This window comes from Odocoileus virginianus, chromosome 17, assembly GCF_023699985.2.
Source record: "Odocoileus virginianus isolate 20LAN1187 ecotype Illinois chromosome 17, Ovbor_1.2, whole genome shotgun sequence".
NCBI lineage: Eukaryota > Metazoa > Chordata > Mammalia > Artiodactyla > Cervidae > Odocoileus > Odocoileus virginianus.
Window position 1 is genome coordinate 52435333 of NC_069690.1, and position 13922 is coordinate 52449254.

The 13922-nt window shown below is 61.6% G+C and overlaps 2 protein-coding genes across 7 annotated transcripts in view; one reads left to right on the forward strand and one right to left on the reverse strand.

The window, feature by feature from the left end:
- UBE2O (ubiquitin conjugating enzyme E2 O) overlaps positions 1 to 4016 on the forward strand; it is a 48901-nt gene extending 44885 nt beyond the window's left edge. For all 4 annotated transcript variants that reach the window (XM_020915636.2, XM_020915643.2, XM_020915638.2 and 1 more), the window contains exons 15-18: positions 55 to 191; positions 1501 to 1704; positions 1809 to 1866; positions 2002 to 4016. In XM_020915636.2, the coding sequence (XP_020771295.1) occupies positions 55 to 191; positions 1501 to 1704; positions 1809 to 1866; positions 2002 to 2660 (1058 nt within the window). In that variant the 3' untranslated portion in view covers positions 2661 to 4016. The remainder of the gene's footprint in view (positions 1 to 54; positions 192 to 1500; positions 1705 to 1808; positions 1867 to 2001) is intronic.
- Positions 4017 to 5020: 1004 nt separating this feature from the next.
- On the reverse strand, positions 5021 to 10280 carry SPHK1 (sphingosine kinase 1). 3 transcript variants are annotated; one of them, XM_020915645.2, is made up of 6 exons: positions 9076 to 10280; positions 7236 to 7439; positions 6744 to 6896; positions 6555 to 6649; positions 6345 to 6460; positions 5021 to 6062 (listed from the first exon to the last, which is right to left on the reverse strand). In XM_020915645.2, the coding sequence occupies exons 1-6, from the start codon at positions 9116 to 9118 to the stop codon at positions 5258 to 5260; spliced, it is 1416 nt and encodes a 471-aa protein (XP_020771304.2). In that variant the 5' UTR covers positions 9119 to 10280; the 3' UTR covers positions 5021 to 5257. The 3 variants fall into 3 exon arrangements, with proteins under 3 accessions (XP_020771304.2, XP_070336027.1, XP_020771303.2); XM_070479926.1 differs by lacking the exon at positions 9076 to 10280 and adding an exon at positions 8798 to 9024; XM_020915644.2 differs by lacking the exon at positions 9076 to 10280 and having other exon boundaries at positions 7236 to 8123.
- Between the last annotated feature and the right edge of the window lie 3642 nt (positions 10281 to 13922).

The following is a 13922-nucleotide window of genomic DNA, read 5'->3' on the forward strand; positions in this document are numbered from 1 at the left end:
GGTTGTGTTCCCAGGCCTCGCCAGAGGGACTGACCCTGCTCTTTCCCCCTCTAGCAAATCACTCTTTTAAGAAAATTGAGTTCCAGCCTCCAGAAGCCAAGAAGTTCTTCAGCACAGTGCGGAAGGAGATGGCGCTGCTGGCCACCTCGCTGCCCGATGGCATCATGGTCAAGACATTTGAGGACAGAATGGCAAGTAGGCGGGCGCGGGCAGGCACGGGTATCCGGGTGGGCGCCCAGGAGGCTGCAGCCTTGGGCCCTGGGCCTGCAGGCCCGGGGGGCACCCGCAAGGCCGCCTGCCTGCAGCCCCTCAGAGGGCAGGAGAGGCTCCAACAAGACTCCCACAGTTGTCTAGACCAGACAGCCATCTTTTTAAAGCTTGGTTTAGAATTATATAATACTTTACTTGACTTTTCTCTTTTTTTGAAAAATTAGAATGTTGTTACAGGAAAGGCTGCATTCTCCTTTGACCGGTCCCTGCCCCGCGTCCGGGCAGTGACTTCAGGAGTCTCATAGTTCTTGCCACAAACACAGGCTTTTTAGTAGGATTTGTCCCACAAGGCTAGCATGTCATCATCTGTAACTTGCTCATCACTCAACAGGATAAATTTTGAAACCTACCCATGTTGAATGACAACCATGTAGTTCATTGCTTTTTAGCTCCAGGACAGTATCACCTCACCTGGCTACGTCCCACTCCATTTGCTGGTCTTGTTTGTGACCTGTTTGAGTCACACTGGTGGAGGTGTGTGAGCGCTTCCTTGTTGGTCCCAGGAAGAGTGAGGCAGTCCGTCTGCCACCTTGTTTGTTCAGCTGGGCCGTGTCCTGTGCCAGGCACTGTGTGAGACCCTGAATTTGGGTCTGAAGCCTCACCTCCGGCCCAGCCCTGGAGAAAGGGACCACAGAAAAGGATGCAGTGGGAACGGGCCTGCCAGCACTCGCACTGGTCCGCTCGGCCCTGGCAGACTCTCAGCTGGCAGCTCACCCGGCAATGGCACCCCCGCCCCAGCCCTCAGCCTGGGTCTCTGATGTGTATGGAGAGTCCCTTTAATGACTGAAGGAGCATTTTCCCCCGAGTTCAAATCCTCTCATCCCTCTACTTCCCTCGAAGCCAGTGCAGCCTTGCCATCCTGGATGTTCTTTCCTCTTACTGGTTGTCACTGTTGCTGCTTTCACTGCGGGGAGGTGGAGGGGTAGGTCACAGTGGTGTTTTGAGGAATGCAAGTTACAAGTAGTAGTTTATTAAAAAAAAAAAACCTGGTAAGATAAAAACCAGTTTGGAAATTCCTTTCATGCCAGGAGTTAAGAGGTGCCAAGTAGGTCTGCACAGAGATGTCTGCGTTCAGCTTCTCTGTCGCTGTCCACGGGTGTCCGGATCCTGGGGCCGCTCCCTCTCCCACTGCAGCCCCATGGCACCCTGGAAGAGTCTGGAAGCAGGTGCCACGTACGGGTGCCTGCTGCCCACATCAGCCTCCCCGCTCTCTCCCCCTGCCCCCCCTAGGACCTCTTCTCGGCCCTGATCAAGGGCCCCACTCGCACCCCGTACGAGGACGGCCTCTACCTGTTCGACATCCAGCTGCCCAACATCTACCCGGCCGTGCCCCCCCACTTCTGCTACCTCTCCCAGTGCAGTGGCCGCCTGAACCCCAACCTGTATGACAACGGGAAGGTGTGCGTCAGCCTCCTGGGCACCTGGATTGGAAAGGTGGGTCAGCACTGGCACGCAGCGAGGGTGGGGGTGGGCTGGGCCGGGCAGGTGTCTGGGACACCGCTGATCAGCTGCACCGTGTGTGTGCACGTGTGTTTCAGGGGACAGAGAGGTGGACGAGCAAATCCAGCCTTCTCCAGGTGCTCATCTCCATCCAAGGTACGGTGGGCAGGGCGGGGCTGGAGGGCATGGTCACTCTGGCCGTGGCCCCTTTTACCTCCCGTCTGTGGCTCTGACCTCCTCTTGGGGGTGGAGGTCGGCCGGCCTTGAGGGACTTCCCCTTCCCTCCTGCAGGTCTAATTCTGGTGAACGAACCATACTACAACGAGGCGGGCTTCGACAGCGACCGAGGCCTGCAGGAGGGCTATGAGAACAGCCGCTGCTACAACGAGATGGCCCTCATCCGCGTGGTGCAGTCCATGACCCAGCTGGTCCGGCGGCCGCCCGAGGTCTTCGAGCAGGAGATCCGGCAGCACTTCAGCACCGGCGGCTGGCGGCTGGTGAGCCGCATCGAGTCCTGGCTGGAAACCCACGCCCTGCTGGAGAGGGCCCAGGCGCTGCCCAACGGGCTCCCCAAGGACAGCAGCTCGCCGGAGCTGCCGGCCGTGGCCGAGCTCTCGGACTTTAGCCGAGAGGAACCTGAGGACGGGGGGCTGGCCCCCGGGGAGGCCTCCCAGGGCTCAGACTCGGAGGGCCCAGCCTCAGCCAGCAGGGACCACGTGGAACAGGCCTCGGAGGCCCCGCCCGACGCCTCGGTGCCACCCAGCGTCAAGCCAAAGAAGAGGAGAAAGAGTTACCGGAGCTTCCTGCCCGAGAAGAGCGGCTACCCTGACCTCGGCTTCCCTCTCTTCCCGCTCTCCAAGGGCTTCGTCAAGAGCATCCGGGGAGTCCTGACGCAGTTCCGGGCCGCGCTGACGGAGGCAGGCATGCCCGAGAGCGCGGGGGACAAGTAGCCAGCAGCCCCGGAGGAAGGCACGTTGCCACGGGGAGAGGCCGCCCCCCTTCCCTCTCCTCCTCTGTCCCCAGTGCAGGACCCCCCGCCCCCCGCCCTTTGCCCCCTCCTTCCCAAGGTGGGTTTGCTGCTGACACGCAGAAAGTTTCTTGAGATGCTGCCATTTGTATTCCGAAGCAATCTTCCAACAGGCAGGTGCCCTGTGGCAAAGGAAATCGGATCCGCGTGGCTGATTTTCCCCTCGTCCCAGGCAGCGTGCCCCCGCGCTTCCTCCCTTGCCGTCTTGCCCTCAGGGCAGGGGTGGGCTCTCTCTGGGGGCTGACACAGGAGAATGCGGGCCACGTGGACGTGCCTTGCATGAAGTGTGGGTTGCTGCGGCGGTCGCCCCGGTCCCCCCTGCCCTCTTGAGTCCCGCTGACGCTTCCTGGTGTCCCAGGCCCTCCCGTCGCCACCGCCCACCTGGTCTTCCCTCGCCCCCCAGCTCTGCCACCCTCCCCAGATCGGTGCCGCCGCCGCTGACTCCCGGCTGGGCCCCGGCCTGTTGAACTTGCTGTCTGCGAGAGGTGGGCACCAGGCCGGGTGCAGAACGATGCCCGGGAGGTGGTGGCCCTCGCACACTGCCGCGGGGTGAGGACAGGGAGCTGCTGCTGGGAAGACACAGCTGTAGGTGCCTTGCCCTTCCTGCCCCTCGGGGCGGGGGGACTGCAGCTCTGGCGTTAAGGCCCCCCTCCCGGTCCCCCAGAGGTGGGAGCCGCAGCACAGACGAGGGCCTCTCCCTCCGGTGTCCAGTGCTCATGCCGGAGGGGGCAGCATGCAGCTCACGGAACTCGGAGCAGGCCAGCCCTCTCCCCGCCCCGGCCGAGGACAGCCCGTAGGCTGGACGCAGGAGAGCGGTGGCGGGCAGGGTTCTCCCTGCAGAGCCGGGCCCAGAGGTTTACAGGTTTTCTAAGCGTTTGATAATGTGAAGCTCCAGGTGAACAGGATGCCGTTGAGCACATTGCAGCTATGTAATTTTTGGTGTATGTAATGTAATATTTAAGGTTGAAAGAAAATAAATCAAAAAATATTAACTCTTACTAGGAAAAAAAAAAAGAGACAAAATAAGAAGCCAAAGCATGACGTGTCTTGTCCGCCTTACGCTGGCTCCACACCTGGGCCGCCGCGAGCACGCGGCTGGCAGCAGCGCGGGGAAGGACGGGGCCCGGACCGGGGCTGCGGCGACCGGAGCCCGGAGTCGGGGTCTTATTTGAGGATCACCCGGAGTGACTGGCGGGGCTGTGCTTCCCAGTGCATTGTTCACGTGGAGATGTGAATGCCTACTGCTTAAGATATCTGTATAAAGTGCTGTGTGATTAAACTCTTTTTTTTTTTTACTTGCATTTTTTTTGGTTTGGCTCATTACAATGTACAAAGCAGACAAGGTGGTACCATTAAACCTGCCTCTGCCGTTCATCTGGGCTCTGTCGCCTTTCTTCCCCTCGGGGGCACCTCACACACCCTCCCCAGGGGAAGGAAAGATCCCTGTGGCTGGGGCCAGGGGAGGGGAGGCGTCTAAAGGCAGCCACCCCTTCCCCACCCAGCCCGCTCCCAAGCCTCTTCGTCTCCCATCAAGGACTCACAGGGGCCGGGAGCTGAGGGTCTTGAAGTCCAGTGAGTGGGTTCTCTTGCCTCTGAGCAGGGCCTGGGTCCTGGAGCCACCTTCCAGCAGGGCAGCAGCAGCAGCAGCTCTGGTCCCCAGGGGCCTCTGACCAGGCCCACCAGTTCAGCTCCTTCCAGATGCGGGGCGGGGGCGCTGGCTTGGGCTTGAAGCCACTCTGGATGGCTGGAATCTGCCCCTTCTCACTGCTGCTTCCTTATAAACCCCAGCCCACCACTCCCCCACAAGGACAGACTGGAGGAGGGCAGGGGAGGCAGGGGGAGCCCCAGAGCCCTCCCTGGAGAGATACAGACTCCTTGTAAAGCAGGAACAGCTGTCTGCTATTTTGACCTCTGTTGCCCCTTGCCAATTTTCCCCAGTGCCCCTAACTCGGGGACATTCTCCCTTTTGGCTGAGATTCTCTGGCTGTATGGCCCTAGGTAAGACATACTTGCTCTAAACCTCAGTTTTCTACCTGTGCAAAGAGGCAGTTGCCTCCAGGCCAGAAGGGGTATAATCATCACTGGGGCAGGGCAGGGTCCCACCCCATGCAAAAGCAGCCTAGACCAGCTCTGGTCCTGTGCTCACTACCAAAATGACTTCCCAGGGGCCGGTACCACACGCTGCCCTATCTAGGAAGGACCTCGGTTGGGCATCACCTTAAATTCCAGAGCCCCAACAGAAGCAAGACCCCACTCCCCTCACCCCCTAGGATAAGACCAGCAGGCTGGGAATGTCACTTTATTCGGATCTGATTCAAGGGTGGCTTCCCTGCTCCTAGTCCAACACTCCATCTGGCCTTTGGTGGGCAGAGCCTGTCCTTCCCACTCTTCTCCAGGCGTCTCCCTCCTCCTCCTCCCAACTCACCACCTGTGCTGTGGATAGGCCCTCCAGTCCTGGCGGAGGGAGAAAGGGGTGGGGGGCCTGAGTGCAGAGTAAACCAAGTAGACAAAGGCACGGAGTCACCGGCGCTCTGCTGGGGGCGTCCTCTGCTGAGACTTCCTGCGGGGGGAGGGCTGCGGTTTCAGAGAGGGTGGGGACTCCGTGCAGCCACTGACCATCCAGAAGTAGTTGGGGAGAACCTGGCCCTGGACAGCCCCGCTGATCAGCAGTTCCCCATCCACAGCAAACACACCCTTCCCGTCCTTGGGCTCCAGGCGGAAGGCGACCACGGGCACGTACACCAGGTGGGGGCAGTGGTACTCCATGTGCCTGCCTTTCTCCATGGCCAGGAAGAGGCGCAGCAGCGTGGCCCGGGACACGCCGGCGCGCACGTAGAACAGGTGCATGGCGCCGGCCGAACAGCGGCCCATGGGGGCGGTGAAAAGCTCACTGGCCAGGTGGGAGTGCAGGAGCGCCAACACCAGCACAAAGTCCTGCTCGGGCACCACCGTCCAGTGAGGGGGCACTGGCTGCTCCAGGGGCACCACGTGGGTGTCCGCGGGGCCCTGCGGGGCCCGAGCCGGGGAGGGTGCCCCCCTGGAGGCCAGCGTTTCTGCGGGCAGGTAGGCCAGGCTGCCCCGGTAGGTGCGCAGGGCCACCAGGCGCAGGCAGGTGCCCAGAGTGAAGCGCATCTCGCCCAGCCGCCGAAACTTCTCGCTCTCCAGATCCACGTCGGCGATGAAACCCCACGCCAGGCTGAGCACGGAGAAGAGGCGCTGCCCGCAGGCGGTCTGCAGGGATAGCAGGTCCATGGGCGCCAGCAGCCGGCGGCACAGCAGCTGGGTGCAGTTGGTCAGGAGGTCTTCGTTCGTCACCTGCTCGTACCTGCAGGGGAGGGAGTCGGATGAGGAGGGCAGGAGCCCTCACATGCCCTCCCCTTCCTCCTCCTGGGGAGCTGGGGCAGGCCAAAGTGACCCTGAGCCCCTGAGGGAGTTGGCAGGGGGTGACAGCCAACTGGAGTCACAGAGAGAGAGGACCCCAGAACAGAGGCTCAGGGCTCCAGAGACCAGTGGTAGTCACTCCTGCTCGCGGACACTCATAAAAGAAAGCCTGGCAGTAGGCGTGGCCCCGAGGGAAAACAAGCCCACTCGGACCCTGGGCTCTCACCCGGCGTAATGGTTCAGAGAAGCGGCCATCGCATTGCCAGAGCCGGCTGGAAGGCTACACAGGGGCTTCTGGATGGCGGTCTCCCAGTCAGGCCGCTCCATGAGCCCGTTCACCACCTGTTGGAGCACAGGCGGCCTCAGCCTGGGAACCTTCCCCCACCCCACCCCGGGCCCCACGACCCAGGCCCAGCCTCCCCTGGGAAGGCTTCACCTCGTGGATCAGCCCGTCTCCGGACATGACCACCAGCGCGTCCCAGCGTCGCAGGTCCTCGGCGCGCACCAGCTCCCGGGCGTGGTTCCGCCGCTCTGTGCAGAGGGCGTGGCTATCAAGGTGGGAGGTTGGAGTCGCGGTTCCCCGGCTGGGGATGCTCCCCGCGCCCGCTCCGGGGGAGACACTCACCAGTGAGCATCAGCGTGAAGGAGACGTCGGCCTGGGCCAGCAGCGGCTGCACGTGGCTCCAGAAGAGCTGCAGGGCTTTGCCCTTGCCCCCGCGCGGATTTAACAGCACCAGCACGTGGCAGGGCCTTGGGAGCGGGTTCCGGGAGCCGCCCGCTGTAAACACAAACCGGAACCCGCCACTAGGGGCTGAGGATCACAATGCGGGCACCCGGGTGGAAACGCGGGGCCTGAAATCCACCGGTAGTTGATCCAACTGAGCCCGGCCAGCGGCAGCGGCAGCGGCCTCCAGCGGGGCGCTCCAGAGGGAGCTTCACGCTCCACACCCAGCCAGCTTGACTGGGCTCAAATTCCCACCAGTTTCTGGTCTCGTGGGGAAAAGGGCTTCTCTCCAGGGTCCCAGCCCCTCTTTTGTTCACTTGACTCCGGCCAACTTTCCTCACCAGGGAGACAAGGGATCCCCCTACAGGCCTTCCCCGCCAAGCCCCCACAAACCTGCATCCATGACCTCGGCCCGTGGCCCCCGCTGCCGAGGGGTCCCCGAAGCTGTCCGGACGCTGTCCGCCGCGGTGGCTCTTGACTTCAGCTCCTTATCGGTGCTGCCCAGGCGGGCGTCTTGGTGACGGCTGTGGGGCTCGCCCTCCCCGCCCGTTGCCGTGGCTCTGGGGGCACCCGTGTCATTCCCTGCGGTTGCCGGATCTGAGGGAGAGGAGACCGCACAGGTGGAGTCTGGAGCGGTACCCTTAGGTGGGGGGCGCCCCGTTAGGTCCTGGGACCACGCTCGGGAAGCCGCGCGCACCGGCATCGCCTAGTTTTCCGAGAGGTCCAGAAAGCCGAGGTCCAGTGCCACCAAGGGCGCTCGGGTCCTGGAACTGAGCCCCCACCAACCCCCCCCCCTCCGGGGGGAAAGGGTCTTTCCCCGAGAGCCTATCTTTTCTAGGACCTCGGGTTCCGACCCGACGATGAGTCAGAGGCCCGTGGCTCTCTCCGTGGGATCAAGTCCTCACGCCCCTCCCCGGGGGCCGCCAGGGGGAGGGGAGTCCAGTTGCGTTAAAAAATCCCAGGTGGTGAGTGGCCATCGCAGCACGCGAAGTTCGGGGCGAGCGATCCTCGGCCCAAAACAGCCGGGTCGTCGGGTCCTGTACCCCGAGATCTGGAGCGGCCCGGATCGCCGCGCGCGTTTCCAAGGGCCAGGTTCTGCGGCGCCGCGCGCAGCGCTCGTGGAAGCGTCGCTGGAGTCGCGCGAAAGCTAAGCCGGAGCCGGGCCGCCAGCCACCGCCTCCCTCAGCCAGAGCCGAGTGGGCACGGAGGCCATGTGCTGCACGGCGGCTCCCCCGGCCGCCCAGGAAGCCAAGAAGGGCGAGAGGGCAGGGCAGGCGGCCAGCCCTACCCAGTCGGTCCAGTTTCCTGGGGAAGCGCTACCTCCGTTCCCCACAGTGGCCTAGGGCTGAACACAGCCGGTCCCGGGCTCAGTCTCGCATTTGTGGAGCAACCGGAGCGCCGAGTAAACGCTGACTGCGCGGCCTCGCTGCCTCCAGCCTCAAACTTTTCGCTCAACTTCGGGGAGGGCGCAGTGCCTAGCGTCCCGGCCTGGCCACGCCCCGCGGCCCCGGCGTTCGCGGGGGTGGAACCCGCGCCCCGCACGGCGCAAGCCAGCCGGGCCCTGGCCTCGGTGCTCCACCCCCGCCAGGTCAGCGCCCACGGCTCGGCCAAGCGCGTAGCCCTTTGGCTGGGTCCGGGGACTCTGGGACCCAGAAGGAAGGTGAGCGCCGCGGTCGGGCAGAGACGTGGAGGCCACTGGCGAGGCGCGGAGCCCCAGGCCCGGCACGAGCGGCGCGCCGCGGGCGCAGCGTCCCGGGCGCGCGAGGGTGAACGCGCATCACAGGCCGCGGCGCACAAAATCGGAGCGGCCCCCGGGTGGGGCTCCGGGCGCGCGTGGCTCAGGGCTCTCGTTAGATTCTCACCTGTCCCTGGATAGAGTCTCCTGGCGGAACCCGCCCCGCTGCCCGCGCCCCCCAATCCCACCCGGATTTCGAGGTCCAAGATCCGCCAGGTACCCCTCACTCCTTGCTGGGGCGTCTCTGCAGCTGCTCCCATCCTCCCCGAGTTATTTTAGCCTCCTGGACCGCACGGCCTTGGAGCCTCAGACGGAAGAGCCATCCCGGGAGGGGTGCCAGCAGCGCGGGGGGTGGGGGGGGGGACGCGGTCCGAAGTAGGGGGCCTTGTTAAGAACCTCAAAAGTTAAGAACCTCAAAAGTTGGGTGCTCTCCCCAGAGGACAACATCAAGGCTCGCCTGAACCTGCGGGAACTCCAGGCCCCGCGCCCCTCACCCACCTGAAAGGAACTTGGCGGTGTAAACAGGCCTAGGCGACCCCATTCGGACTGGGGAGCCAAGCACGGGGCGTGTCCTCCGTCGCCGCCACTGGCTCAGCGGGGAGCTGCAAACTGGCCCGGGGCCTCGTGTGTCAATGGGGTGTGATAAACCGGCCAGTAAGCGTCCGACCTCAAAGTGTCCACGACCCACTCGAGTAAGCTCCCTGTGGGGTAGTGTGTGGCGACCCAGAGGAGGAAGTTGCCAAGGTCAAGTCACCAAGTTTCTAAATCTAACCAAAGTCAGAAAAGATCAAAGCGCTGTAGGAGGCTGAGCTGGTGCAGGCCCCAGCTGCAGGGTGCTCACGCGCCCACACCTGCCCCCACCCGACACCCATTCACACGTCTCGTTTCCCGTCGCCCCTAAAAGTCGAGAAGAGGCAGGTCCCGGCACGGCTCCGAGGAGCCCCTTTGCGAGAGGACCCAGGCGGCCCTGTTTCCCAACACCTGGCGGGGCCGGGCCCAGGTGTCCCCGGGTAGGGGAGAGGCTCGGGCTGGGACGCGTGGGTCCCGGGGCCGTTGGCCTGGCACGCGGCCGGCTGGTGGCCACCTCCGCCCCGCGCAGCTCTGGGGGCAGCCCTGGTTGGGTCGTGAGCGTCTCGAGCGCGTTCCGGGAAGGTGACTCAGCTATGCTTTCACGGGTCGAGAAACTCTGCGAAACTAGGAACCCGAGCGGGGAGCGGGAGCGGGGCGTCATCACCCTCTAGCAGCGCCGCGACCGGAGTCCACCGAGGTCTGATCTTGAACCTCCAGGCTCCCCACCCCCGCCCAGGAATCCCGCGCCGGGGGCCGAGCGCCGCGCTGCAGCCGCAGTGCCGCGGTCACGCGACGCGGGGACGCCAGCGCCGGCGGGAGGAGGGGGCTCCTTGCGGGAGCCCGGGCTCGATCATTCGCCTCTCCTCTCCCCCTCCTCCCTCGCCTGCCTGCTCCTCCAGCCAGGACTACGGTCAAAGTCAGGGCTTTGGGCTCCTGGAAGACGCGGGACGCGGCGTGAGGCTCCCGGGGATCTTGGATCTTAGAAGGAGGACGGCCTCCCTCTTCTCCCCCGCCCCCCCGAGCGCTTCCATCAGTCCTGAGAAGCCGCTGCTTAAACCTCGGAGTCTGGTGGGACTCAGGCCCGGGAAGCGAGGACGTGGCCGTGCACGAGCCTAGTGAGAAAGCCCACCTGCCGCAGGGTTCCTCCGCCTCCCTGGCTGGAGGCCCCCCGGGTCGTGCGGCCGGGCGGGGGCGGGGTTGACTGGAAACTGAGCGGCGAGGGAGGCGGGGCCGCCTGCTGGGTTGTTATCCGGCCTCCGGGAGCCCAGTGGGAGGGAGGTGAAGGGCAGAGCCCTCTGGCCCCAGTTCCAGTCCGCACAAAGGCTCCTCTGTCCTCCCGGCCGCCTCTCCCGCAGCCCCCGTCCCCACCCCCAAGGTCCCTGCTCTGCCCGCTTCATTCTCATCTGTCACCTCCTCCCTCCAGGCTCCCTCCCTCCGGGCCCACCCCGCCCCGCCCGCAGCCCTTCTCTAAAGAGCTTTATTTCATCTCCAGAGACCCTCATCAGTACCCATGGCCCAGGAGACCGGATTGGGCAAGAGGAAGATGCTTTTCCCCTTTTGATAACTGGGGGAAGTGAAACCCTGGGAGGTGAAGAGTCTTGCCTAACTGAGCCACTGAACCAGCTCCCTACAGAGCTGAGAAGCAGACCCAGATCCCAGCCCCCAGTCCAGGAGGCCCAGCTGACCCCAGGCTTCTAGCTGGCATTTGAGTATCCATCTGCTTCATGTGTTGCTTGCCACAGAGCTGCCTCACCCACCCCGCTGCTCAATCGCTCTGAGAAAGAGGAAGCATCTGGAAGCTCTATCCAGGCTTCATCCTCCAGTTCTGATTAAGCAACTAGCTGCTGTGGCCAAAGGCCTGGCATGAGGCTTGATCTGTCCCAGTCACCAACCGTCAGGTAACACCTGTCTCACAGGTGAAAGAGACTGCTGTTCCAACTCCCCCAGTCACCCTGCCTCCTCCTTGTGGGCAGCCTCCCCAGCACACACCTGAGAATCCCTCCTTTTTTGTTCTTTTTCCAAAAAAAAAGCAAGCAGACATGCACTGGGCCCGGCCCAGCTCTCTGGAAACTTGGAGCCAAGGCTGCCAGATGGCAAATGACTTGCTTTTATTAGAAGAGGTTTCCTGCCATCTCCTTGGCTACCCACTCCAGTATTTATTCTTGCCTAGTGAATTCCATGGGCAGAGGAGCCTGGCGGGCAACAGCCCATGGGGTCGCAGAGAGTTGGACACGACTCAGCGACTAACATTCATGTGTTCATTCCTGCCATTTCACCTATTCCTGAGGTTCCAGCTCCCAGGCTGAACTGCAGGATCCGGAGGCCTGCCTTGACCTCAAGGGCTTTCTGCCTGGAAGGCTGCGAAAGGGAAAAGGAGATGTCCGGCCTGGCAAACTGTTTTTAAGACTGGTCTCCTGGGATGGCCCCAGATGTGGTTTTCCATTCTGAAATCCCGGTGACCCTGCCATGCATTGAGGGTGGCAGGCTGTGGGTGGAGGGATGTGCCCTGCATGGGCATGCAGGAGACCAGACTGGTCGCACGAGTTTCCTGACTTGCAGGCGGTGTTCCAAGTTTCTGTCTCTCCAGGTGTGGTGGGGTGAGCCTCGCTTTACCTCGGAGGTGGCCTCCTCCTCCACACGGGTGTCCTTGCCGAGGCTGCCAGCCAACGTCTCTTCTGGGCCTCTGGACTCTGCCTCCCACACACCCGGGACCTGCAGGCCTGCTCAGCGGGACACATCCTTTTCAGGGAAGTTCACTAGCACAGCCTCCCCAGAGAGGCCTCACCCCCGCCACTCATTTCAGCTGCCAGTCTGGGATCTGAAGGCATCTGTGTTAGTTTCCTCAAGTTGTCATAACAAGATACCCCAGACTGGGTGACTTAGAAATTTACTGTGTCACAGTTCTTAAGACATCCGAGATTAAGACGTCAGCAGGGTCGGTTCTTTTCGAGGCCTGTGTGGGGTGTCTTGTTCCAGGCTTCTCCCCTAGCTGCTAGTGGTTGACTGGCCAACTTTGGTGCTCCTTGACCTGTGTGTGCAGGCTTCCCAGGCGGTTCATCAGTAAAGAACCCACCTGTCAATGCAGGAGATGTGGCTTCAATCCCTGGGTCTGGAAGATCGCCGGCAGGAGGGCATGGCAACCCACTCCAGTATTCTTGCCTGGGAAACCCCACGGACAGAGGAGGCCAGCGGGCTACAGACCATGGGGTCACAAGTTGGACACGACTGAGCACGCACGCATAACCTGTGCACGCATCACGCAAGCCCTGCCTTGGTCACCGCATGGCCCTCTTCCCTGGTGAAGGATTTGGCTGAAATTTGTTGTTTCAGGGTCTGCATTATCTTCTGCCGGCCTGTTCTTTTTCGAATGCAAATTACTCTGGGAGGAAAACCCAGTTAGTTAGGAGAACTCTAGTGTGAATGGATGTATCACTTTTTAAACTAAAAAAAAAAAAAAAAAAATTTAACAGTACTAGGTGTCTCCAGAGAGGACAACAGTGCACGCTCCTGTGGGTATCAGAGGAAAGGGATCTGGGAACTGGACCTGCCCGCCTCCCACTGTTGGGGGAACTTGTTTACATCTGTGCTGCCAGCTGACCTTGCCCAGGCTTGCACACCTCCCCAGCTCCGCCGACTTTTCGATCTTACCCTGCACCTCAGCTTATAGCATCTCTGGTTTTCTGAGTAGCAGGTTTCTTCCGCAGTCCTTGGAAGAACAAAGCTGGTTTTTGTGTTAGTGTCCTGGGTTCTCATTGCTGTACCGATTTCTCATCTTGCATTTCTGGAGGTCACAAGTTTAGAATGGATTGGCAGGGCTGAGCTGCCTTCCTGTTCTAGCTTCTAAAAGCACCTGCATTCCTTGGCTGCGGATCCCTTCTTTCACCTCCGTGCTGGCAGTCTAGCATCTCCAAGTCTCCATCTGACTTTTGCTTCTGTTGTCACATCTTCTCTGACTCTGACCTTCCTGTGCTGTGCTAACTCATTTCAATCGTGTCTGACTCTTTGGGACCCTAAGGATTGTAGCCTTCCAGGCTCCTCTGTCCATGGGATTCTCCAGGCAAGAATACTGGAGTGGGTTGCCATTTCCTCCTCCAGGGGAATCTTCCCCACTCAGGGGATTGAACCTGAGTCTCTTATATCTCCTGCATTGGTACAAGGGATCTTTACCACTAGCGCCACCCGGGAAGCTCCCAGATCTTCCTGAAAGTGAAAGTCGCTCAGTCGTCTCCGACTCTTTGCGCCCCCACGGACTAAGCAGTCCATGGAATTCTCCAGGCCAGAATACTAGAGTGGGGAGCCTATACCTTCTCCAGGGGATCTTCCCAACCCAGGGATCGAACCCAGGTCTCCCGAATTGCGGGCAGCTTCTTTCCCAGCTGAGCCACCAGGGAAGTCCAAGAATACTGGAGTGGGGAGCCTGTCCCTGCTCCAGGGGATCTTCTCCACCCAGGGATTGAACTGGAATCTCCTGCATTGCAGGCGGATTCTTTACCAGCTGAGCTACCAGGTAAACCCCCAGATCTTCCTACCTCCCTCTTGTAAGTTCTCCTGTCTGTGATGACATTGGCCCTAGCTGGCTAACCAAGGCTGAGCTCCCCTTTAAAAAGCCTTAATTTAATTTAACTTCGCCACAACTGCAAAATCGCTTTTGCCATATAAGGTAACGTAGTCATGGGTCACATGGAACCATGACGCAGACATCTTTGGGGGCTGTTATTCTGCCAGCCACAGTGGGGCAGGGAATGTCTGGGAATCATGTCCTTATTGGCGCCAGA